The sequence below is a fragment of the Manis javanica genome, chromosome X (assembly GCF_040802235.1).
Source record: "Manis javanica isolate MJ-LG chromosome X, MJ_LKY, whole genome shotgun sequence".
Lineage (NCBI taxonomy): Eukaryota > Metazoa > Chordata > Mammalia > Pholidota > Manidae > Manis > Manis javanica.
The window spans coordinates 107938958-107965609 of NC_133174.1; the positions used below are offsets into that span (position 1 = coordinate 107938958).

A 26652-nucleotide genomic window follows, 5' to 3' on the forward strand; every position below is an offset into this window, starting at 1 on the left:
GTGAGACAACTGCGACCCCTAGTGGCTTGTGTTGGGCAATTGCGTGTAGACTGGGTCTTTGTATCTTGCCCGGCTGGTATGGAGGAAGCTCCCTTGCTGTGGGCATGGCCAGCCTCAGGCTGCTTCTCTGCTATGGTGGAGGCCCGGAGGGGTAATGGACAGGGGGCTGTTTGGCTGTTTACCTCCGTGAGGGGTTTCAGAGCTGTTGCCCAGGGTGTTAGTGCGCCCAGAGTTCCCTGGAATTTCCAGCTGCTGGACTGTGACCCGGGATGCTTCCGTCCAGCTGTGGGGTCCCTGTCCCTTTAAGACTTTCAAAAAGCACTCACTTTTCTTTGTCACCGGGACATCGGTTTCGGGACCCGCTCACTGGTCCTACTGCCCTGTTTCCCTAGTATCCAGGACCCCATGCATGCACTGTGTCTGCGCTCTGGTGTGGATGGCTGGGGCTGGGTGTTCAGCAGTCCTGGGCTCCCTCTCCCTTCCTGCTCCGTCTCCTCTCCTCCCACCGGGAGCTGGGGTGAGTGGCGCTCAGGTCCCGCTGGGCTGCGGCTTGTATCTTACCCCTTTCACCAGGCGCTGGGCTCTCGCACGTGTGGATGCAGTCTGGCTGTTGTCCTGTGTCTTCTGGTCTCTCTTTTAGGATTAGTTGCATTTGTTGTATTTTCAAAAATATATATGTTTTTGGGAGGAGATTCCCACTGTCCTACTCACGCCGCCATTTGGCTCCGCCCCCGTGAACAACTTCTTTATGAACACAGCTCCACGGGTGAGGGAAGGGAAAGCAAAAATGAACAAGTGGAACTATATCAACGGAAAAAGCTTCTGTACAGCAAAGGACAGCATCAGTAGAACAAAAAGATACTGTACAGTATGGGAGAATATATTCATAAATGACATATCCAATAAGGGCTTGACATCCAAAGTATATAAAGAGCTTGAGCACCTCAAGAAACAAAAAGGAAATAATCCAATTAAAAATGGGCATAGGTTCTGAACACACACCTCTCCAAAGAAGAAATCCAGATGGCCAATATGCGTGTGAAAAGATGCCCCACATTGCTAATCATCAGAGAAATGCAAATTAAAACCGCAATGAGATATCACCTCACACCAGTAAGGATCACCATCCAAAAGACAAACAACAACAAATGTTGGCGAGGATGTGGAGAAAGGGAAAACCTCCTACACTGCTGGTGGGAATGTAAATTAGTTCAACCATTGTGGAAAGCAGTATGGAGGTTCCTCAAAATGGTCAAAATAGACTTACCATTTGACCCAGGAAATCCACTCCTAGGAATTTACTGTAACAATGCAGGAGCCCAGTGTGAAAAAGACATATGCACCCCTATGTTTATCGCAGCAGTATTTACAATTGCCTAGAAGTGGAAGCAACCTAGGTTTCCATCAGTAGATGAATGGATAAAGAATATGGTACATTTACACAGTGGAATATTATTCAGCCATAAGAAGAAAACAAATGGTACCATTTGCAACAACATGGATGGAGCTAGAGGGTATTATGCACAGTGAAATAAGCCAGGCAGACAAAGACAGGTACCAAATGGTATTAGTCATTTGTGGAGAAACTGAAGGAGCAAAACACCAGAAGACTCACAGAACCCAAGAATGGACTAACAGTTACCAAAGGGAAAAGGACTGGGGAGGACGAGTCAGCAGGGTGGGATAAGGGGGGAGAAAAGAAAGGGGGCATTATGATTAGCATGTATAATGTGTGTGTGGGGGCACGGGGAGGGCTGTTCAACACAGAGAAGACAAGTAGTGATTCTACAACGTCTTGCTGCACTGATGGACAATGACTGCAATGGGGAATGTGGCGGGAACTTGGTGATGGGCGGAGTCTAGTAAACATAATGTTCCTCATGTAATTGTAATGATACCAAAAAAAAACACAAAAAACAAAAAAAAATGAACAAAACAGTAGACTCACAGAACCCAAGAATGGACTAACAGTTACCAAAGGGAAAAGGACTGGGGGTGGGGGGTTTTGGTGGGGAAGGGCGGGATAAGGGGAATAAGGTGCATTATGATTAGCACACAATGTAGGGGGGGCACGGGGTAGGCAGTATAGCACAGAAAAGACAAGTAGTGACTCTATAGCATCGTACTATGCTGATGGACAGTGACTGTAATGGGATATGTGGTGGGGACTTGATAATGGGGAGAATCTAGTAACCACAATGTTGCTCATGTAAGTGTATATTAATGATACCAAAAATAAAAAATACATAAAAACATTTCTGAGTACCTTCTATGTGCCAGACATTATTCCAGATGCTTCGGAATATATCATTAAACAAACTTGACACAGATTTATGCCCTGGTGGGCAGAGAGGGAAGGCAGAAAAGAAATTACTACACTGTTAAATTAATTAATTAAATAATTTTAGAACATCCTAATTACTATGTAAAAATAAAAAAGAAAGTGTGACTAAGTACTATTCTTTCAAAATTGGGTATTAGTACCAGACCTGGGTTCAAATCTCAACCCTGCCACTTAATAAGTAGGTGATCTTGGGCAAGTTACTTACCTTCTCTGAGCTTCAGTTTCCCTATCTATACAACCAGGACAAAACCTCTCTCAAAGTACTTTAGTATTGTTTTGAGGATATATAATGCAGGTAAAAAGCTTACCACAGTGCCTGACCCATTGTAAGTGCTCAGTGATTAGTAACTGCCTCTGTTATGAAGTCGTGTATGTTGCTTGTTGTCATAGATATCTAAGAGGCATGGTCAGGTTTTGCAACCACATCTTTCATTGCAAGCTTTTACATTTAGAAATAATTTCAAAATTACAGAACTGTTGCAAGAAAAAGAATGGTACAGAGAATACCTATTTTTACCATTATAGCTCATTTGTTCATGCTCTCTCTGTATATAAATTCTTTTCTTTTTCTGAACTATTTGAGGATAAGTTACATAATTTATGGCCCATTATCCCCATATGCTTCAGTATGTATGTCATAAGAATAGGGGTATTCTTTTCCTTGACTGCAATAGTGTTATCAACTTCAGTAAATTTAATATTGGAACAATTTTGTTATCTAATATTGCATTCCACTTTTGTGAATTGACCCAATAATGTCCTTTATGGCATTATACCCCCTCCCATACAGATCCAGGATAGCATCAGGTATGTATTTAATTATCATGTCTCTTTAATTTCCTTTGATCTAGGAACATTTCCACAGTTTTTGTCTTTTATGACATGGACATTTTTGAGGAATACAAGCCAATATCACCCACACCCCCAACCCCCTTTGTGTTTTCTTCAGCGCACCATTCCTTCTTTGGGATATGTTTTCTTATGATTAGATTCACGTGATGCATTCTTAGCTGATATACTACATAGGTGATGCTGGATCCTTCCCAGGGTCTCACATCTAGAGGCACATGTCCATCTGCACCTCACCGGTGATGTGAATTTTGATCACTCAGTCAAGGTGTCGTCCAATTTCTTTATTGTTATGCAATTAACAAGGAATCTGTGTGGTAGTACTTAAGACCGTGCATATATCCTACTCCTTATCAAAAGCCCTTGATGATTCTTGTCTGACCAATATTTAACACGATATTTGTAAAATGTTTATTTTCCAACTCAAGCACTTCCTTCACCTTGACCAGTTGCTGCAAACAAGATCCCTCCCTTCTCCTCCATGTTATGTATTTAGCTCTGTATTCATCTGTTTATTATTGGTATGGATTCATGGCTTTCCATTTTTTTGATGTTTCATAATTCATTATGGTACTTCAGTTCTCAATTCTGTCACGTTTGGCCTATGGCCTTTTCAAGCAGTTTCCTTTCCTTGTGACATACCCCCATCATTTGTTTTGAGCAGTTCCTTAATTTCTGGCATAACAGTGCGTTCCAGGCTCATCTTGTGCCTTTCTTGCCCAGCCCCGAAATCAGCCATTTCTCCAAGGAGCTCTGTGCAATAAGATCTTTGGACTTGGACTCCAGCTTGCAGTTCTTTCTATCCCAGCACAGCTGGGTCAGCCCTGCAACATCAAGACCAGGTTTGTGGGATTTTTATGGAAAGGTGCATATCTGGGGTACAGGATAATTTCTGGGGAGTAAAGGGAAAGGTGTTTAGAGCTGTCTACAGTAGCTAGAAATTTTGTGGCAAGCCAACAGAAATCAATGAAGTTCCTTGATCAAAATTCTTGATTGGAAATCCCAGTAAAAAGAATGGGAAAGGGGTGTGCTTGCAAATTGTGTGAATATTGAATTTCTTATCTGGGGCTAGACAGTCTGGACAAGGCAAGCATACTCTTGATTTCGTTATATTGAATAAAAAGAAAACTATGTGAAACACCTCTCGTAATTTTTTTGTGTAATATAGGAGCACAGTATATAAGGCAAATGAAATCAACAGAAATCCCAATTCGATTTTGGTCCAAGTAACATCAATTTCTTCTGCCAATGGATTTTATTTTTTTGTCAGGACTGACTGCAAAGCACAAGTTAACTATTTTGAGCCTCATCTCTTTTCTTTGCCTGCCCTCTAGTGAAGGTGAATGAAATTACACAATGGCCTCCGAACAGATAGGTGAAGGGAAAATAAAAACCAACTAGGTGAATCAGTGGTGATGAGATCAGCAGTCAGAGCTGGAAGGATCTGACATATCTTTGTGTCCAATCCTTTATTTTGCAGAAAGGGAAACTGAGGCCCAGGAAGCGGGGAAGCTACTTGTCCAAAATCATAAAGCTAATGGCAGAGCTGCTCCCGATATACACTGTCATTTAAAAGAAATCCTTGAAAAGTTTTCGATTATAAAAAAGTCCATTTGAATGCAGAAGAATTGATTTAATTTTTGTAATACTTGGTTCTCCAGTATATTTTTTCAGAACAGTTTTAGGAATGGGAGGGGGACAGTCAGTAATTTTTTCAAAATACCATACATCCAACCCCCTTCCCAATTTTCTTTCTTAATAACAGCATTAATATCCTGAAAACCACAAGACACTCTTAAGAGAAATTAAAGAGGATACTAATAAATGGAGATCCATCCCATGCTCTTGGGTAGGAAGAATTAATACTGTCACAACAGACATCCTGCCTATAGCAATCTACAGATTGAATGCAATTCCTATCAAAATACTGAACAAATTGTTCAATGAACTGGAACAAATAGTTCTAAAATCCATATGGAACCACAAAGACCCTGAATAGCCAAAGCAGTCCTGAGAAGGAAGACTAAAGCAGAGGGGAATCTTGCTTCCCAACTTCAAGCTTTACTACAAAGCCACAGTAATCAAGACAATTTGGTACTGGCACAAGAACAGACCCACAGACCAGTGGAATAGAACAGAGTCCAGGTATTGACCCAAACATATACAGTCAATATATGATAAAGGAGCCATGGACATACAATGGGGAAATGACAGCCTCTTCAATAGCTGGTGTTGGCAAAACTGGACAGCTACAGGTAAGAATGAAACTGGATCATTGTCTAACCCCATACACAAAAGGAAATTCAAAATGGATCAAAGACCTGAATGTAAGTCATGGAACCATAAAACTCTTAGAAAAAAACATAGGCAAAAATCTCTTGGATATAAACATGAGCAACTTCTTCATGAACATATCTCCCCGGGCAAAGGAAACAAAAGCAAAAATGAGCAAATGGGACTATATCAGGCTGACATGCTTCTGTACAGCAAAGGACACCATCAATAGAACAAAAAGACATCCTACAGTATGGGAGAATATATTCATAAATGACATCTGATAAGGGGTTGACATTCAAAATATATAAAGAGCTCACGCACCTCAACAAAAAGCAAATAGTCCAATTTAAAAATGGGCAGAGGAGCTGAACAGACACTTCTCCAAGAAGAAATTCAGGTGACCAATAGTCACATGAAAAGATGCTCCACATTGCTAATCATGACAGAAATGCAAATTAAAACCACAATGAGATACCGCCTCACACCAGTTAGGATGGTCACCATTCAAAAGACAAACAACAACAAATGTTGGTCAGGATGTGGAGAAAGGGGAACCCTCCTACACTGCTGGTGGGAATGTAACTTAGTTCAACCATTGTGGAAAGCAGTATGGAGGTTCCTCAAAATGGTCAAAATAGACTTACCATTTGACCCAGGAATTCCACTCCTAGGAATTTACCCTAAGAATGCAGCAGCTCAGTTTGAAAAAGACATATGCACCCCTATGTTTATCGCAGCACTATTTATAATAGGCAAGAAATGGAAGCAACCTAAGTGTCCATCAGTAGATGAATGGAGAAAGAAGATGTGGTACATATACACAATGGAGTATTATTCAGCTATAAGAGGAAAACAAATCGTACCATTTGCAACAAGGATGGAGCTAGAGGGTGTTATGCTCAGTGAAATAAGCCAAGTGGAGAAAGACAAGGATATAATGATTTCACTCATTTGTGGAGTATCAGAACAAAGCAAAAACTGAAGGAACCAAACAGCAGGAGACTCACAGAACCCAAGAATGGACTTAACAGTTACCAAAGGGAAAGGGACTGGGGAGGATGGGTGGGAAGGGAGGGATAAGGGGGAAAAGGGGGCATTGCGATTAGCAGACATAATGTAAGGGGGCACAGTGAGGGCTGTACAACACCGAAGACAAGTAGTGACTCTGTAGCATCTTCCTACACTGATGGACAGTGACTGTAATGGGGTATGTGGGGAGGCTTGATAATGGGGGGAGTCTAGCAAGCATAGTGTTGCTAATGTAATTGTACATTAATGATACCAAAAATAAAAAATAACAGCGTTAAGATATATTTTATATACTATAAGATTCAACCATAATTTGACAGCTACCATCATTCCTTTCAAAACTGCATAGACAAGCTCCTCTTTAACAGGTGAAAATTATACATCATTCCCTTTTCTCCTTGAACACATACAGAATTTCCCCCTTATCTGCGGTTCTGCTTTCCATAGTTTCAGTTACCCACTGGGAACAGATGATCCTCCTTCAGAAAAATTATCAGAAGGTCAATAGCCTAACACTGCATCACAATGCTTACATCGTTCACCTCCGTTTATCTCATCATGTAGGCATCTTATCTTACCATCACAGGAAGGATGAGCACAGTACAGGAAGAGATTTTGAAGGAGAGAGACCACACAACTTTTATTACAATATGTTATAAGTGTTCTATTTTATCATTAGTTGTTAATCTTATAAATCCCTAATTAATAAAAATTTATCACAGGTATTATATGTACAGCAAAAAACAGCATATATAGGGTTCGGTACTGCCCGTGGTTACAGACATCCACTGGGAGGGCTTGGATGTAACCCCTGAAGATAAAGGGTGACTACTGTACAGGCTCATCTCATTTTATTGTGCTTTGCTTTATTGTACCTCACAGATACTGCATTTTTTAAAACAATTTGAAGGTTTGTGGCGGCAACCCTGTGTCAAGCAAGTCTACTGGCACCATTTCTCTGACGGCATTTGCTCACATCGTGTGTCTGTATCATACTTGAGTAATTCTCACAATATGAGAAGTTATTATTGTATTTGTTATGGTGATCTGCGATCAGTGATCTTGACTCACTGAAAGCTTATAATGGTCAGGATTTCTTAGCAATAAAGTGTTTTTAATTAAGGTATGCACATTGTTTTTTTTAGACACAACGCTATTGCACATTTAATAGACTACAGTATAGTGTAAATGTAGCTTTCATATATACTGGGAAACCAAAAAATTCATTTGACCTGCTTTATTGTGATACTTGCTTTATTGTGGTGGTTTGCAGCCAAAGCTACAAAATAGCTGAGGTATGCCTGTAGTCTCATTCTTCTCCCAGATTTTTATCCGAATGTAATATACTTTTATTCTTGTGTTAATATTGATCAGCCTGTCATACTTCTTTGCAGAAAACATATACACGTTAAACTTGTATTTTTCATTTCCTGTGACATAGTGCTCCAGATGTTAACACTTTTTATTGATACACAGTCCATCAACATAAATGTAACGATTTGAATCAATAATTTTTTTTTTTTTGAGAGGGCATCTCATATTTATTGATCAAATGGTTGTTAACAACAATAAAATTCAGTATAGGGGGGTCAATGCTCAATGTACAATCATTAATCCATCTCAAGCCTAATTCTCGTCAGTCTCCAATCTTCTGAAGCATAACAAACAAGTTCTTACATGGTGAACGAATTCTTGCACAGTGAATAAATTCTTACATGGTGAACAGTACAAGGGCATTCATCACAGAAACTTTCGGTTTTGATCATGCATTATGACCTATAAACAATCAGGTCAAATATGAATATTCGTTTGATTTTTGTACTTGATTTATATGTTGATCCCACATTTCTCCTATTATTATTATTATTTTTATTTTTAATAAAATGCTGAAGTGGTAGGTAGATGCAAGATAAAGGTAGAAAACATAGTTTAGTGCTGTAAGAGGGCAAATGTAGATGATCAGATGATCAGGTGTGTGCCTATGGACCAAGTATTAATCCAGGCTAGACAAGGGCAGCAAGACATCCACGGATGCAGAAGATTTCTCTCAAAGCAGGGGGTGTGAGGTTCTGAGCCTCACCTCTGTTGATCCCCAAATTCTCACCTGATAGCCCCCCTGCGACTGTGCCTGTCTTAGGTTGTTCCTCCCTTGAGGAATCTTACCCGTCTCTGGCTAACCAGTCATCTTCCGGGGCCATACAGGGAAATGTAAAGTTGGTAAGTGAGAGAGAAGCCATATTGTTTGCAAAGGTTAGCTTTTTACTTCTTTGCACATTTATGCCCTGTGGCTTCTATGCCCAGCACTTGTCTCGAGGTATCTTTACCACCTGGAGGAATTATGATACTCGGTAAATTCCATATGAGGCACGAATTCTATTTAAGGGTTGTAATTAGGAAGGAAGAAGAAAAGCTATAGAGGTAGCATATGGAAGAAAACATGGGAGGATTGATTATTTCTTTGACATATCTTCTTGTAGAGTACCTTAAGTATGTATAGGTTTTAAACTACTAACTAACTTGCGCACACATATTAACATAATAGGAATACAGTGACATAAACAAAGCAAATCTATAATTACCATCCATCTCCAGTGAAGCCAAGAAAACCATTTAGGCACCCTAGGCATTTATGAAAATTAGTCTATGATATGATGGATATTGTCCAACTGTACTTGAACCGTCTGAGAGAAATCAGACAAATTAAAGCAGCCCATTTCTGGGATCTGTTCACATCCCATATGTTCTTTTAACTGTAGATAGTCTATAGTCATAAGATTTTGGAGTGCTACACCTTGCACCCCTCCCAACTCCTGGTTGAGTTCCAACAGTACGGATCCGGTCAAATTCGTTGTCTCACTGTATGCACATGCCAGCCTAGACATCTCCCTCCTCATTCCTATGGCAAGTCCAGGAGATGGTGGGCTGGATGCGGCCACGACCGCAGCATCGTCCGGATCCCTGTGGAGGCTTTTTGATGATCATCCCCCGGCACAAGTTCCCCAGAGAGTACTGATGCCGGAAGCTCCTCCTCATATCGTATCTTAGTTCATTTTCTGGGTATCCAAGCTAGGCCTTGATCTTCTGCATAGAAACAAACAGACCCTTTGCCCACACTTTGACATGCCCTCTATACCACTGTGCAGAACTCATTGGAGGTCAGCACACAGGGACTGCTTTTTTTTTTTTATTAAGAGAAAGGAATATTATCAGAAAAGAGTACCTCCATAGCTGATCATCTGACACCCTTTAAGTGATCAACATTAAGGATATTTAAAGCATGCGTTGATCTTTGATTGATTTACCAATAGTTTTATCCTATCAAGGAGTAATCCCCCTTTTCTTTCTTTCTTTTTTTTTTTTTAATTTTTAATCTACACTTACATGAAGAATACTATGTTTACAATGCTCTCCCCTATATCAGGTCCCCCCTAACAACCACATTACGGTTACTGTCCATCAGCTTAGCAAAATGTTGTAGAGTCACTACTTGTCCTCTCTGTGTTGTGCAGCCCACCCTCCCCTTTCTCCCTCCCCCCCATGCATGCTAATCTTAATACCCCTCTTCTTCTTCCCCCCTCTTATCCCTCCCTGCCCACCCATCCTCCCCTGTTCCTTTCCCTTTGGTACCTGTTAGTCCATTTTTGGGTTCTGTAATTCCACTGCTGTTTTGTTCCTTCAGTTTTTCCTTTGTTCCTATACTCCTCAGATGAGTGAAATCATTTGGTATTTCTCTTTCTCCGCTTGGCTTATTTCACTGAGCATAATACTCTCCAGCTCCATCCATGTTGCTGCAAATGGTTGGATTTTTCCACTTCTTATGGCTGAGTAGTATTCCATTGTGTATATGTACCACATCTTCTTTATCCATTCATCTGCCGATGGACATTTAGGTTGCTTCCAATTCTTGGCTATTGTAAATAGTGCTGCGATAAACATAGGGGTGCATCTGTCTTTCTCAAACTTGATTGCTGCGTTCTTAGGGTAAATTCCTAGGAGTGGAATTCCTGGGTCAAATGGTAGGTGTGTTTTGAGCATTTTGACGCACCTCCATACTGCTTTCCACAATGGTTGAACTAATTTACATTCCCACCAGCAGTGTAGGAGGGTTCCCCTTTCTCCACAGCCTCGCCAACATTTGTTGTTGTTTGTCTTTTGGATGGCAGCTATCCTTACTGGTGTGAGGTGATACCTCATTGTAGTTTTAATTTGCATTTCTCTGATAATTAGTGATGTGGAGCATCTTTTCATGTGTCTCTTGGCCATCTGTATTTCTTTTTTGGAGAACTGTCTGTTCAGTTCCTCTGCCCATTTTTTAATTGGGTTATTTGTTTTTTGTTTGTTGAGGCGTGTGAGCTCTTTATATATTCTGGACGTCAAGCCTTTATCGGATGTGTCATTTTCAAATATATTCTCCCATACTGTAGGGTTCCTTTTTGTTCTATTGATGGTGTCTTTTGCTGTACAGAAGCTTTTCAGCTTAATGTAGTCCCACTTGCTCATTTTTGCTGTTGTTTTCCTTGCCCGGGGAGATATGTTCAAGAAGAGATCACTCATGTTTATGTCTAAGAGGTTTTTGCCTATGTTTTTTTCCAAGAGTTTAATGGTTTCATGACTTACATTCAGGTCTTTGATCCATTTTGAGTTTACCTTTGTATATGGGGTTAGACAATGGTCCAGTTTCATTCTCCTACATGTAGCTGTCCAGTTTTGTCAGCACCATCTGTTGAAGAGACTGTCATTTTGCCATTGTATGTCCATGGCTCCTTTATCAAATATTAATTGACCATATATGTTTGGGTTAATTTCTGGGGTCTCTAATCTGTTCCACTGGTCTGTGGCTCTGTTCTTGTGCCAGTACCAAATTGTCTTGATTACTATGGCTTTGTAGTAGAGCTTGAAGTTGGGGAGTGAGATCCCCCCTACTTTATTCTTCTTTTTCAGGATTGCTTTGGCTATTCGGGGTCTTTGGTGTTTCCATATGAATTTTTGATTTATTTGTTCCAATTCATTGAAGAATGTTGCTGGTAATTTGAGAGGGATTGCATCAAATCTGTATATTGCTTTGGGCAGGATGGCCATTTTGACGATATTAATTCTTCCTAGCCATGAGCATGGGATGAGTTTCCATTTATTAGTGTCCCCTTTAATTTCTCTTAGGAGTGACTTGTAGTTTTCAGAGTATAAGTCTTTCACTTCTTTGGTTAGGTTTATTCCTAGGTATTTTATTCTTTTTGATACAATGGTGAATGGAATTGTTTTCCTGATTTCTCTTTCTATTGATTCGTTGTTAGTGTATAGGAAAGCTACAGATTTCTGTGTGTTAATTTTGTATCCTGCAACATTGCTGTATTCCGATATCAGTTCTAGTAGTTTTGGAGTGGAGTCTTTAGGGTTTTTTATGTACAGTATCATATCATCTGCAAATAGTGACAGTTTAACTTCTTCTTTACCAATCTGGATTCCTTGTATTTCTTTGTTTTGTCTGATTGCCGTGGCTAGGACCTCCAGTACTATGTTAAATAACAGTGGGGAGAGTGGGCATCCCTGTCTGGTTCCCGATCTCAGAGGAAATGCTTTCAGCTTCTCGCTGTTCAGTATAATGCTGGCTGTGGTTTTATCATATATGGCCTTTATTATGTTGAGGTACTTGCCCTCTATTCCCATTTTGCTGAGAGCTTTTATCATGAATGGATGTTGAATTTTGTCAAATGCTTTTTCAGCATCTATGGAGATGATCATGTGGTTTTTGTCTTTCTTTTTGTTGATGTGGTGGATGATGTTGATGGATTTTCGAATGTTGTACCATCCTTGCATCACTGGGATGAATCCCACTTGGTCATGGTGTATGATCCTTTTGATATACTGTTGAATTCTGTTTGCTAATATTTTATTGAGTATTTTTGCATCTACATTCATCAGGGATATTGGTCTGTAATTTTTTTTTTTGGTGGGGTCTTTGCCTGGTTTTGGTATTAGGGTGATGTTGGCCTCATAGAATGAGTTTGGGAGTATTCCCTCTTCTTCTATTTTGTGGAACACTTTAAGGAGAATGGGTATTATGTCTTCTCTGTGTGTCTGATAAAATTCCGAGGTAAATCCGTCCGGCCCCGGGGTTTTGTTCTTGGGTAGTTTTTTGATTACTGTTTCAATTTCTTTGCTTGTAATTGGTTTGTTTAACTTTTGTGTTTCTTCCTTGGTCAGTCTTGGGAGGTTGTATTTTTCTAGGAAGTTGTCCATTTCTTCTAGGTTTTCCAGCTTGTTGGCATATAGGTTTTCATAGTAGTCTTTAATAATTCTTTGTATTTCTGTGGAGTCTGTCGTGATTTTTCCATTCTCATTTCTGATTATGTTGATTTGTGTTGACTCTCTTTTTCTCTTAATAAGTTGGGCTAGGGGCTTATCTATTTTGTTTATTTTCTCAAAGAACCAGCTCTTGGTTTCGTTGATTTTTGCTATTGTTTTATTCTTCTCAATTTTGTTTATTTCTTCTCTGATCTTTATTATGTCCCTCCTTCTGCTGACTTTAGGCCTCATTTGTTCTTCTTTTTCCAGTTTTAATAATTGTGATGTTAGACTATTCATTTGGGATTGTTCTTCCTTCTTCAAGTGTGCCTGGATTGCTATATACTTTCCTCCTAAGACTGCTTTCGCTGCATCCCACAGAAGTTGGGGCTTAGTGTTGTTGTTGTCATTTGTTTCTATATATTCCTCGATCTCTATTTTGATTTGTTCATTGATCCATTGATTATTTAGTAGCATGTTGTTAAGCCTCCATGTGTTTGTGAGCCTTTTTTTTTCTTTGTAGAATTTATTTCTACTTTCATATCTTTGTGGTCTGAAAAATTGGTTGGTAGAATTTCAATATTTTGGAATTTACTGAGGCTCTTTTTGTGTGCTAGTATGTGGTCTATTCTGGAGAATGTTCCATGTGCACTTGAGAAGAATATATATCCTGTTGCTTTTGGATGTAGAGTTCTATAGATGTCTATTAGGTCCATCTGTTCTAGTGTGTTGTTCAGTGCCTGTGTGTCTTTACTTATTTTCTGCCCGGTGGATCTATCCTTTGGGGTGAGTGGTGTGTTGAAGTCTCCTACAATGAATACATTGCAGTCTATTTCCGTCTTTAGTTCTGTTAGTATTTGCTTCACATATGCTGGTGCTCCTGTATTGGGTGCATATATATTTAGAATGGTTATATCCTCTTGTTGGACTGATCCCTTTATCATTATGTAGTATCCTTCTTTATCTCTTGTTACTTTCCTTGTTTTGAAGTCTATTTTGTCTGATATTAGTACTGCAACCCCTGCTTTCTTCTCACTGTTGTTTGCCTGAAATATGTTTTTGCATCCCTTGACTTTTAGTCTATGCTTATCTTTGGGTTTAAGGTAAGTTTCTTGTAAGCAGCATATAGATGGGTCTTGCTTTTTTATCCATTCTATTACTCTATGTCTTTTGATTGGTGCATTAAGTCCATTTACATTTAGGGTGACTATTGAGAGATGTGTACTTATTGCCATTGCAGGCTTTAGATTCGTGGTTACCAAAGGTTCAAGGTTAGCTTCTTTATTATCTTACTGCCTAACTTAGCTCGCTTTTTGAGCTGTTATATACACTGTCTGGAGATTCTTTTCTTCTCTCCCTTCTTATTCCTCCTCCTCCATTCTTCATATGTTGTGTGTTTTGTTCTGTGCTCTTTTTAGGGATGCTCCCATCTAGAGCAGTCCCTGTAGGATGCCCTGTAGAGGTGGTTTGTGGGAAGCAAATTCCCTCAGCTTTTGCTTGTCTGGGAATTGTTCAATCCCGCCATCATATTTAAATGATAGTCGTGCTGGATACAGTATCCTTGGTTCAAGGCTCTTCTGTTTCATTGCATTAAGTATATCATGCCATTTTCTTCTGGCCTGTAGGGTTTCTGTCGAGAAGTCTGATGTTAGCCTGATGGGTTTTCCTTTATAGGTGACCTTTTTCTCTCTAGCTGCCTTTAAAACTCTTTCCTTGTCCTTGATCCTTGTCATTTTAATTACTATGTGTCTTGGTGTTGTCCTCCTTGGATCCTTTCTGTTGGGAGTTCTGTGTAATTCCATGGTCTGTTCGATTATTTCCTCCCCCAGTTTGGGGAAGTTTTCAGCAATTATTTCTTCAAAGAGACTTTCTATCCCTTTTCCTCTTTCTTCCTCTTCTGGTATCCTTATAATACGAATATTATTCCTTTTGTATTGGTCACATATTTCTCTTAGTGTTGTTTCATTCCTGGAGATCCTTTTATCTCTCTCTATGTCAGCTTCTATACGTTCCTGTTCTCTGGCTTCTATTCCTTCAATGGCCTCTTGCATCTTATCCATTCTGCTTATAAATCCTTCCAGGGATTGTTTCACTTCTGTGATGTCCTTCCTGACATCTGTGATCTCCTTCCGGACTTCATCCCACTGCTCTTGCATTTTTCTCTGCATCTCATCCCACTGCTCTTGCATTTTTCTCTGCATCTCATCCCATTGCTCTTGCATTTTTCTCTGCATCTCCGTCAGCATGTTCATGACTTTTATTTTGAATTCTTTTTCAGGAGGACTGGTTAGGTCTGTCTCCCTCTCAGGTGTTGTCTCTGTGATCTTTGTCTGCCTGTAGTTTTGCCTTTTCATGGTGATAGAGATAGTTTGCAGATCTGGTACAAGTGACCGCTGGAAGAGCTTCCCTTCTTGTTGGTTTGTGACCTTCTCCTGGGAGAATAGCGACCTCTAGTTGCTTGTGCTGGGCAGCTGTGCGCAGACAGGGCTTCTGCTTCCTGCCCAGTTGCTTTGGGGTTTATCTCCGCTGTTGCTGTGGGCTTGGCCTGGCTGGGGCTGTTCCTCCAAAATGGTGGAGCCCCGTTGGAGGGGGAGTGGCCAGGAGGCTATTTATCTCCGTAAGGGGCCTCTGTGCTCCCTCCTGCCCAGGGGGTAAGAGTGCCCAGAGATCCCCAGATTCCCTGCCTCTGGTCTAAGTGACCTGTCCTGCCCCTTTAAGACTTCCAAAAAGCACTCTCCAAACCAAAACAACAACAGCAACAATGAGAGAGGGAACAGAAAGGAAAAAAAAAAGGAAAAAACACGCGATTTTTTTTTTTTTGTCCTCAGGTGCCGCTCCCAGGCACCCGCTCACTGGTCCTGCTGCCCTGTCTCCCTAGCACCAGGGTCCCTGTCCTTTCAAGGCTTCCAAAAAGCACCCACCCATCGGTCCCGCAGGGAAGGAACGCTCGATATTCTTTGTCCTCAGGCGCTGGTCCCAGGCACCTGCTCACCAGTCCCGCCGCCCTGCCTCCCTAGCACCGGGTTCCCTGTCCCTTTAAGGCTTCCAAAAAGCACTCGCCAAAAAGAGAGAAAAAAAGGGGAAAAACACGCGATTTCCTCCATCCTCAGGTGCCGGTCTCAGGCACCCACCCACCAGTCCCACAGGGTAAAACGCGCGATATTCTTTGTCTTCAGGCACCGGTCCCAGGCACCCGCTCACCAGTCCCGCGGCCCTGCCTCCCTAGCACCGGGGTCCCTGTCCCTTTTAGGCTTCCAAAAAGCACTCGCAAAAAAGAGAAAAAAAAAAGGGGAAAAACGCGTGTTTTCCTCTGTCCTCAAGTGCCGGTCTCAGGCACTCGCCCCCCGGTCCCGCAGGGAAAAACGTGGTATATTCTTTGTCCTCAGGCGCCGGTCCCAGGCACCCGCTCACCAGTCCCGCCACCCTGCCTCCCTAGCACCGGGGTCCCTGTCCCTTTAAGGCTTCCAAAAAGCGCTCGCCAAAAAGAGAAAAAAAAAAGGGGAAAAACGCGCGATTTCCTCCGTCCTCAAGCGCCGGTCTCAGGCACCTGCCCGCCGGTCCCGCAGGGAGAAACGCGGGATATTCTTTGTCCTCAGGTGCCGGTCCCAGGCACCTGCTCACTGGTCCCGCCACCCTGCCTCCCTAGCAACGGGGGCCCGTCCCTTTAAGGCTTCCAAAAAACACTTGCCAAAAAAAACCGCTCCGGTTTCTTTCCACCCGCCGGGAGCCGGGGGGAGGGGCGCTCGGGTCCCGCCGGGCCGGGGCTTGTATCTTACCCCCTTCGCAAGGCGCTGGGTTCTTGCAGGTGTGGATGTGGTCTGGATGTTGTCCTGTGTCCTGTGGTCTCTATTTTAGGAAGATTTTTCTTTGGTATATTTTCATAGCTCTATGTGTTTTTGGGAGGAGATTTCCACTGCTCTACTCACGCCACCATCCTGGCTCCGCCCCCTGAATCAATAATTTTTAAAAATGAGTAATAAATTTTTATTGGAAACACTATGGCTCCAAATCAGGTGTATGGTGCCATTTTCCATTAGTTCATATTTCCTATTTCTTCCCTTTTATAGATAAGCATTAAGGGATCTTTTTCACCAGTTTAAGTAGATGAGAATTTTGTTACAGCAATGCCACTCAATCCTTTTAGCCCTTTCCAAGTATATATATATGTATATACACACACACACACACAAACACACACACACACACAAAATAGCAGTCATCTACCAAAGTTTTTTTCCTGATATACAAAAATTTTATATACTTAACGTATATAATTTGACAGGTCTGATTTTGCATGTATTTGTGAAACCATCACCATAATCAAGATACTAAACACGTCCATCACCTGCAACAGTTTTCTCCTACCAGCCTAGTAATTTTTTTTTGGTATCATTAATCTACAATTACATGAGGAACATTATGTTTACTAGGCTCCCCCCTTCACCAAGTCCCCCCGACAAACCCCATTACAGTTACTGTCCATCAGCGTAGTAAGATGCTGTAGAGTCACTACTTGTCTTCTCTGTGTTGCACAGCTCTCCCCGTGTCACCCTCCAACATTATACATGCTGATCTTAATGCCCCCTTTCTTCCCCCCCTTATCCCTCCCTTCCCACCCATCCTCCCCAGTCCCTTTCCCTTTGGTAACTGTTAGTCCATTCTTGGGTTCTGTGAGTCTGCTGCTGTTTGGTTCCTTCTGTTTTTGCTTTGTTTTGATACTCCACAGATGAGTGAAATCATTTGATACTTGTCTTTCTCCATCTGGCTTATTTCACTGAGCATAATACCCTCTAGCTCCATCCATGTTGTTGCAAATGGTAGGATTTGTTTTCTTCTTATGGCAGAATAATATCCCATTGGGTATATGTGCTGCATCTTCTTTATCCATTCATCTACTGATGGACACTTAGGCTGCTTCCATTTCTTGGCTATTGTAAATAGTGCTGCGATAAACAGGGGTGCATATGTCTTTTTCAAACTGGGCTGCTGTGTTCTTAGGGTAAATTCTTAGGAGTGGAATTCCTGCATCAAATGGTATTTCTATTTTGAGTTTTTTGAGGAACCTCCATACTGCTTTCCACAATGGTTGAACTAAGTTACATTCCCACCAGAAGTGTAGGAGGGTTCCCCTTTCTCCACATCCTCGCCAACATTTGTTGTTGTTTGTTGTTTGGATGGTGGCCATCCTAACTGGTGTGAGGTGATATCTCATTGTGGTTTTAATTTGCATTTCTCTGATGACTAGTGATGTGGAGTATCTTTTCACGTGTCTGTTGGCCATCTGAATTTCTTCTTGGGGAAGTGTCTGTTCAGCTCCTCTGCCCATTTTTAAATTGGATTATTTGCTTTTTGTTTGTTGAGGTGCATGAGCTTTTTATATATTTTGGATGTCAACCCTTTATCAGATTTGTCATTTATGATTATATTCTCCCATAGTGTAGGATGCCTTTTTGCTCTATTGATGGTGTCCTTTGCTGTACAGAAGCTTTTCAGCTTGATATGATCCCAGTTGTTCATTTTTGCTTTTGTTTCCCTTGCCCGAGGAGATGTGTTCATGTTGCTCATGTTTATATTGAAGAGATTTTGGTCTGTTTTCTTCTAAGAGTTTTATGGTTTCATGACTTACATTCAGGTCTTTGATCCATTTCGAATTTACTTTTGTGTATGGGGTTAGACAGTGATCCAGTTTCATTCTCTTAGGAAGTTTTTTTTAATGGTTAGATGACAAGTAGGTACTCCTTCAATTTCATTGTAAGCAAAGACCTGGAAACCACGTGACCACCTTGAAGATAAGTTACGCTGTTACCGCAGTCACTTGTTTCCTCAGCCCCGCCATCAGTGTCTTGAATTGTCCCTGTTTGTCTCTATGGAGGTTTTTATACCCTCTTTCCATTCCCCACACTAAGTTTTGGGATGGATGAGAAGTATGCTCTTCTGTCTGTCAAGGGGGACACAGGCGATCATGAAAGGGAGAGGGTAGGAAAGGCGATTCTGCAGTTTGTGCCTGCCTCAGACAGGTGGATTAAAGGAAATCTGAGAATGTAATGAAGTAGAGGCTCCAGAAACTGATTCCTTTAAAAGTATGTGTACTTATCTTTAACTATAGCTGCTCCAACCCAGTGGTTCTATAATTTTAGTGCTTATCAGAATTGCTCGGTGAATTTGTAAATATGTGAGTTCCATGGCCTGGCTCCTCGTGATTCTGATTCAGGCCTGGAGTGGGGCCCAGGTCTCTGCATTCGAAGCTCACCTGCTTGCCTCCCCCCGTCTGGTGCAGGTTGTCTGCACTTGACACATTCAAGAAACCCTGGACTGGAGTATAAGATACAGAGGGCAGCTTGCATGTGGGCTGCAGGCTACACACATGCCCACCCCCCTGTGGCCTCTCTGTGCTCAGGCTCTAGGGCAGGCCTCTGAGGCTAAAGGATTTGCCTTGTGGGTTCTGTGTGGCCACACAGGACCCAGAGGACTGAACAAACCATTAGCCATTCATGGAGTTGGGTTACTGGCAAAACCTATCCTTAAACAGCCCTGCCTCCACCCTCCCCTTGCCCTGCTCCTTTTTTGCTGGCAGATGGCAAGTCCTCTGAGATTGCTCATGTGCCATGTCCCACAGGCCAAAAGAAGATTGTGTGCCTCTCAGAAATGGTTGCAGGTAGTGGTGAGCTGGTGCCAATTTATAATGTCTGTAAGAGCCAGTCATTAAATCTGCAAGCCTTTGGTTAAACAATGCTATTTAAAATTTAAACCACAGATAAATGATAATAAAGACAAAGGTTAATAGATACTCAAAACCTATCATTTCCTAATTATTTTCCTACCTTTTACTATTATTTATGATCTTGAGATTATTGGCATCCATTATCTCTGGTGGAAATACTATGTAAGAGTATCACTGGCATCTCTTCTTAAGCCCACATTAGACTACGTCACAATGAGCTTGAAATTGGCTATGGTGAGAGTATTTACAGGATGTAAACAAGAAATGCCAGAAATCGGGGCTTCCTTTTGGAGAGCGGACTGTAAACATTTACCAACACACCCATCACTGGTTGCTGGCCTCGGTCAAATCCATGGCCCGATTTGTCTGCCTCTTGGCCTCAAAAGAGCTGTTTCAACTTCCATTCGTAGTCCAGGGATTTTTCCACTTGAGGGTGCAAATCCATCCTAGAGAGTTGTTAAAAATAAGTTCCTGCCTCCTTCCCCCAAGAAATTCTGATTCAGTGTGACCTAGGAATCTGCATGTTTAACAAGCTCCCAGGTGCTTCTGAAGAAGGTGGGCCAACCAGACAGACCAGAATTGGGTAAGTGCTGAAGGGAAAAGATGTTGAAAAAGGATTAACAAAATGTCCTGTTCTTAACCTTAATGCATGAGAACATAATGCTTTCATGTAATTGTTTATATTAACGAAGCTAAAGTAAATCCTCTCCCTAATGGGGCTGCATGAAAGCTTGCCTGACTGAACTCAACCCCTAATGGTTTATTCCTTTGATTTAGTGAATGCCCACGTCAAGGCAAAAATTGAGCCAATGATGTCACGCAGAATTTCTAATCTCTTTTCTGCCATTACTCTCACCTTTGCACATACTGTGCACTGCAGTAGACCATTCAGACTGAACATTTGTTGAGCACCTCTAGGTGTAAGGCCCTGTGATCGACACTCATATAATCCTATGGGTCAATCCATAATCAACAATGATGTGGAATGATTGATTTTCCTCTGTATATATTTCAACTTTATTCCCAGGGGGTTGAAGGCTTTCTACCACCTCCCACTCCCATTGCCACCTGTGTGCCAGCTGTTGCTACCTCTGTAGTCTGTCTTGCCTCAACCTTTGGGATTCGCTCTTGCCACACACACAGCTTCATTAAGACCAAGTGTGTCTTTTTTTGTGTGTCTTATCCCAAACTCACCTTTTAGAAGACTCCTGATTATGGAGTATGACTTAGCAAAGTGAAATTCTATTTAAAGTTTTTTTGCCATTGTTTTAATTGTTAGGTTTTACTCATATTCAACATTTTTAGAAAATAGTTTCAGTTCTGGTTTGCACTGCTTTATCAAACACTTCGGTTAGTTCCATGACTCACTAAAATATATGTGAAATTTGGGAGTTCAGGTGAGCAGAGTTCATTCCTGCTTTTTGATTCTGTTTGGTCTGGTCCCAGAAGCTAAGTACTGCCACCTGCTGCAATACTCTTCCTTGCTCCTTCCAGCCTAGGGATCGTGAAAATCCAAGGCCTTTTGTTCTCCTAGCAATTTTAAGTTATGCTTTTGGTCTTCTTATCCAGATAATGAATAATATGCACTGCAATATTCTATATGTTGAGTACCACCATCTAGGGGAGACAATATTTACTGATACAGCTGATTAATGCCTTTTGGGGAAAAACATTAGGGAAAATGCTTCTCAGTATACTGATTTGAGGTATGGTCAGTTGTAACAAGAAAGTCTAGGGGTAGAACTCAATCACTGATTGTGCCATTCTGGTGTCACAGGTCAGAAGTTACGTTAGCGCAAAAATAAAGACAGAAGAGCACAAAGGCTGACCTGTCCTGGCAGTTGGGTGAGACCAGGGATGGGCTTGGCCTTACTGGTGTTCCTAGCTGCCTGTGGGCCCAATACAGCCAGCGCCAGGAACTGCTGACTCCCTGCAGGTAGCTCTCAAGGAAGCTCTCACTTGGGACCACTAGTGCCTGCCTCTAGTAGTTTTGGTTATTGTTGGGATTGGGCTGTGAGACATCAATTCATTATCACCAATCTGGGCTAACATTTCATATACCAGAGGTTCATAACCTTGGTATGACCTCTAATATATATGACACAGCTAGGAATACCCCAGGCAAAAATGTAAGGTCCATGGAGTTTGTTTCAGGGTCTTCCCATCTCCCATATCTGCTCTCCTTTCTTCCTGGTATCTCCAGCATTTTTTCAGTGGTCTATTTTTCTTTTTACTCAACTGTTAGTATATGCTGAGTGATAAGGAAAATTAACTGATACCAGCTTTACCAGTTATTCCTCCCCAGGGTGAAAAACTTTCAAGACCCAAACAAATGAAGCTATGCAAGTAAAGGCAGAGGGGTTGATATAGCTAGGGGTCGTGGCTGGCCTTATAGACATGTGGGCAAAGGCGAGCCATCTCTGTTACCCACCCTCCCTTCTCCTGTCGGTCAGTTCTATTGGCAAGAATCCCAACTCTGGACATGAGCTCCCAGGGTTGACTTCAACATATTGGATATGGCTCTGACTTCGCAGGGGACATAAACTCTGAGTGCCTTGCTTATCTCAGGTCCTGTATATCTGTTCAGTGAATAAATGAACAAGAAAGTTAAGTCCTTAGCTACGGTGCCTCTGAAGGAATGCTGGCAGGCACATAGACCATTAGAATTAGAAGGAATTTTATCTAAATACCTCATTTTATTGGGCTCTCAGAGAATTACTTAACTTTCCCAAAGTCACAAGACCACCAGAACCAGGACTATAAACTGGAGCTCCCAATTACTGTGAAAAGATTTTTATAATATGTGATACTGCTTATCCTGAAGAGTTCATGCTTTATACTTTCATTTTAGGGATTTACCATCTTTAATCAATAATAGAAATTTTGACAGAGATATTTACCTCTGTATCTTCTATTGTTATTCATAGTAATAAAATACAGGTATAATCTGAATGTTCAGTAAATTATTTAAATTGTCCATAGATGGAACACTTATGCACCATGAAAAAACATGGGTAGAACTCAATCACTGATTGTCCATGATATGTAGCATGAATATTATTCCATTATCTTGTATAATTATATACTCTTAAATATGTATTCATAAAAATAAAGTACAGTAAGATATTAATACTGGTTATCTCTGAATTACAGTATTATGGGTATTATACTTTTTGGCATATGTCAAGTTTTCCACAATGAACATGTATTAAAGTTAAATTAATATTTAAAAATTGTAGTTGATATACAATATTATATTGGTTTCAAGTATACAACAGTGATTCAACAGTTATCTACATTATTAAATGCTTACCCCAGTAAGTGTACTTACTGTCAGCACAGAAAAATTAATTACAGTATTACTGACTATATTCCCTATGCTATATTTTCATCCCAGTGACTAATTTATATTTAATTGAGATTTTGTGCCTCTTTATCCCTTTCACCTATTTCACTCACCTCCCCCATGGTAACCACCCGTCTGTTAGCTCTGTGCCTGAGTCTGTTTCATTCATTTTGTTTTTTTTAGATTCCACATATAAGTGAAATCATATGGAATTTGTCTTTCTTTGCCTGGTTTATTTCACTTAGCAGGATATCCTCTAGGTCCATCTATGTTGTTGTAAATGGTGAGATTTCTTTCATTTTTTTAATGGCTGAATAATATTCCACTGTGTATGTGTACCACATCTTCATTATCCATTCATCTATTGATGGACACATAGGTTGCTTCCATATCTTAGCTATTTTAAATAATGCAACAATAAAATAGGAGTGCATATATTTTTTTGAGTCAGTGATTGTGTTTTCCTTGGGTAAATTCCCAAAAGTAGAATTTTGGGTTGTACGGTATTTTTTTTTCTTAGTTATTTTGAGGAAACTTCACAGTGCTTCCACAGTAGTAGCACCAATTTGCATTCCCACTAACAGCGTAGGAGGGTTCTTTTTTTATCTACTTTTATTCAACATCATACTGGAGATCCTAGCCACAGCAGTCAGACAAGAAAAAGAAACAAACAGTACCAAAACTGGTGAGGAAGAAGTAATACTCACTATTTGCAGATGATATGACACTATACACAAATAAAATTTTAAATTAAAAGAGATTTCTTATGAAATTTGTATCAGCTTGTAGATCAGTTATATCAGCAACTGAATCCTAACACCTAAGCTTTGCTATTGGTCCCAGCCAGCAATCAGCATATGTAACCTGGCTCTACTACAAATGCTGCTCGGAGGGTAATATTTTGTAAGTAAATAATACTTAAGCCTTGGTTTCTCTAGCTTTTTACTGAAGCCTCCTAAGAATTAGGTTTCCCACAAAACTGAAAGTTGCATAAACAGGTACAACAGATTCTCACATTGTTTATGTCCTTGTATTAATCTGAAAAGGCTTTATTCTAATAGTGAGAAAAGCTTTCTATTAATAAAGGGTGTTCTAATTGTGACCTTTGAAGGAAAAGGCTATGCCTTATCTTTCTATTCTTTATAGTACTTAGTACAGGTACTGTATATAGTATAGTAGGAACTCAGAAAATATGCAATACAATGATTGAAATCATAATTATAACTCCTTTCTCAGTGTCTGAGATCTGAAGCATATTATAAATGGTTCAAGGCAACCCAGGTGATCTGAAAATCATTTGCTTTGAAATTTTTCCTATGTTGCTTAGGCATAACCAGCTGCTTCAAACTTGGTTTCTACACACTTTTCAAATTCCTGTGAACTAGTCAGAAGTACATTAAAAGTATTTTTTTTAACAGAGAAATAAGGGTTAATTTTTCCCATTCAATTCCAAGTTTTTGCAGAAATTGGCAAACTGATCTTAAAATTCATATGGAAATGCAAATGACTCAGAGTAGCTAAAACAATTTTGAAAAGGAAGAACGAAGATAAGGGATTGATAGTTCCCAATTGCAAAAGTTATTACACAGGTGCAACAGTCAAGACAGTTTGGTATTGGCATACAGATAGGTATATAGATCAATGGAATAAAATCGAGAGTCCAGAAATAAACCCTAACATTACGGTATTTTAGACAAGAATTCCAAGGCAATACAGTGGGAAAAGAATCTTTTCAAGAAGTAGTGCTGGGACAACTGGATAACCACATGCAAAAAAATAAAGTTGGACTTCTTCCTTACAACATGCAATTAACTCAAAATCGATCATAGACATAGCTAAAACTAGACTTGTAGAAGAAAACTTAGGAATAAATCTTTGTGACCTTGGATAAGGCAATGGCTTGTTAAATATGACGCCAAAAGCAAAAAGGATAAAAAAATATACATATGAAAATTAAAGATTTGTGCTTCAAAGGACAGACACATCATGAAGGTGAAAAGACAACTTACAGAATTGGAGAAAATACTTGCATATCATGTATCTTATTAAGGAATTTGTATCCATAATATATAAAGTAGTCTTAGAACTCAGTAACAAAAGTGAAAAATAATCCAATTAAAAAATGGGCAAAAGATGAAGTGGAGAAAAGATGACGGCATGAGTAGTGTGGCGGAAATCTCCCAAAAGCACATATATTTTGAAAATACAGCAAATACAACTATTCCTAAAAGAGTGACCAGAAGTAACAGTACACCAGCCATTCTACATCTGGGACAAGTTAACATCTCATGGAAAAGGGTAAGGTGTAAAGCCATGATCCGGCAGGACCCGAGCACTCGCCCCACCCCAGCTCACCGGTGGGAGGGAAAGAATCAGAGCAGGGAGAGAGTGGAAGCACAGGACTGCTAAATACGCAACCCTAGAATTCTACCCTGGGAGCACAGACCCACACTGCATGGTGCTCTGGAGATTAGAGGGGCTGAAAAGCAAAGTCTGAGAATAAGACTGAGAACAGGTTCTCACAACTGGCTGCTCTGGGACAAAAGAAAAGCAGGCACTTTAAAAGACTTCTCAACAGTCAGAAGGTTGCTAAAGGGACAAGGGATTAGGAAAAGGAACAGGTGGAAAAAATCGTCCTGGCACACTCAGCCCAGCAGGCTGGGAACTTTCAGGAGCATCAGGTACCCTATCCCCCTGGCTGGCAACGCAGCACCGAGGCCCCTCACCGTGATAAGCAGCCTGCTGCTCCTTCCTACCCGCCGGCACCTGTGCGCAAACTGGCTGTCCCAGTCATTGCTGCATACCAGCTGGAGGGCTGCCCCACCCACAGGAACTACACAACTTAATGCAGAGGCTGCCTCCTGTGCTCGGATAACCAGCCCAGATGCAGAGGCTGCTCCCTGTATGCAGTTAACTGGCACAGACAGTGGAAATGGGCGTTGAGACCAGGAAACACGAAAAGTCTTTGTTCTCACAGCAGAACCTGTGCCACTCACCAGTAACCCCTGCCATCGCCCTAGGCCATCCCGAGGGCCACCCCCCATGGCTGATTAGGGGATTAACCCAGAGGACACTCCCTGCATGTGGTAAACCAGCACAAACAGCAGAGACAGGCATGGCGTCTGGGAAGCAGGAAGGGACTTTGTCCTCCCAGCTGATACCTGTGCCACTTGCCTGCAAGCACTCCCATCACTCCAGGACTATGAAAAGGCAGAAGAACCTGGTTCAATCCCAAATCCCTCAAACACCAGAAAGAGGGCTTGGTGAGACTGATCACCAATCTTCCTGAAAAAGAATTCAAAATAAAAGTCATAAGCATGCTAATGGAGCTACAGAAAAATATTCAAGAACTAAGGGATGAATTCAGAAGGGAGATAAATGAAACAAACAATGGAGGGATCTAAAAGCAGATTAGGTGAGGTAGAGGAGACAGTAAATGGAATAGAAATAAGAGAACAGAAACACAGAGAAGCTGAGGCAGAGAGACAAAAAAGGATCTCTGGGAATGAAAGAGTATTAAGAGAAATGTGTGACCAATCCAAACGGAACAATGTTTGCATTATAGGGGTACCAGAAGAAGAGAGAAAAAGGGATAGAAAGTGTCTTTGAAGAAATAATTGCTGAAAACTTCCCCAAGCTGGTGAAGGAAATAGTCTCTCAGACCATGGAAGCCCACAGATCTCCCAACACAAGGGACCCAAAGAGGACAAAACCAAGACATGTAATAATTAAAATGGCAAAGATCAAGGACAAGGACAGAATATTAGAAACAGTAAGGAGAGAAAAAAGATCACCTGCAAAGGA

At 41.0% G+C, this 26652-nt stretch overlaps 1 protein-coding gene across 1 annotated transcript in view; it reads left to right on the plus strand.

Moving 5' to 3' along the window:
• LOC108388140 (dedicator of cytokinesis protein 11-like) overlaps positions 1-7621 on the plus strand; it is a 135527-nt gene extending 127906 nt beyond the window's left edge. Inside the window, 1 exon segment of the mRNA XM_073227563.1 lies at positions 7382-7621. Within this exon segment, the coding sequence (XP_073083664.1) occupies positions 7382-7573 (192 nt within the window). The 3' untranslated portion in view covers positions 7574-7621.
• The last annotated feature ends 19031 nt before the right edge of the window (positions 7622-26652 follow it).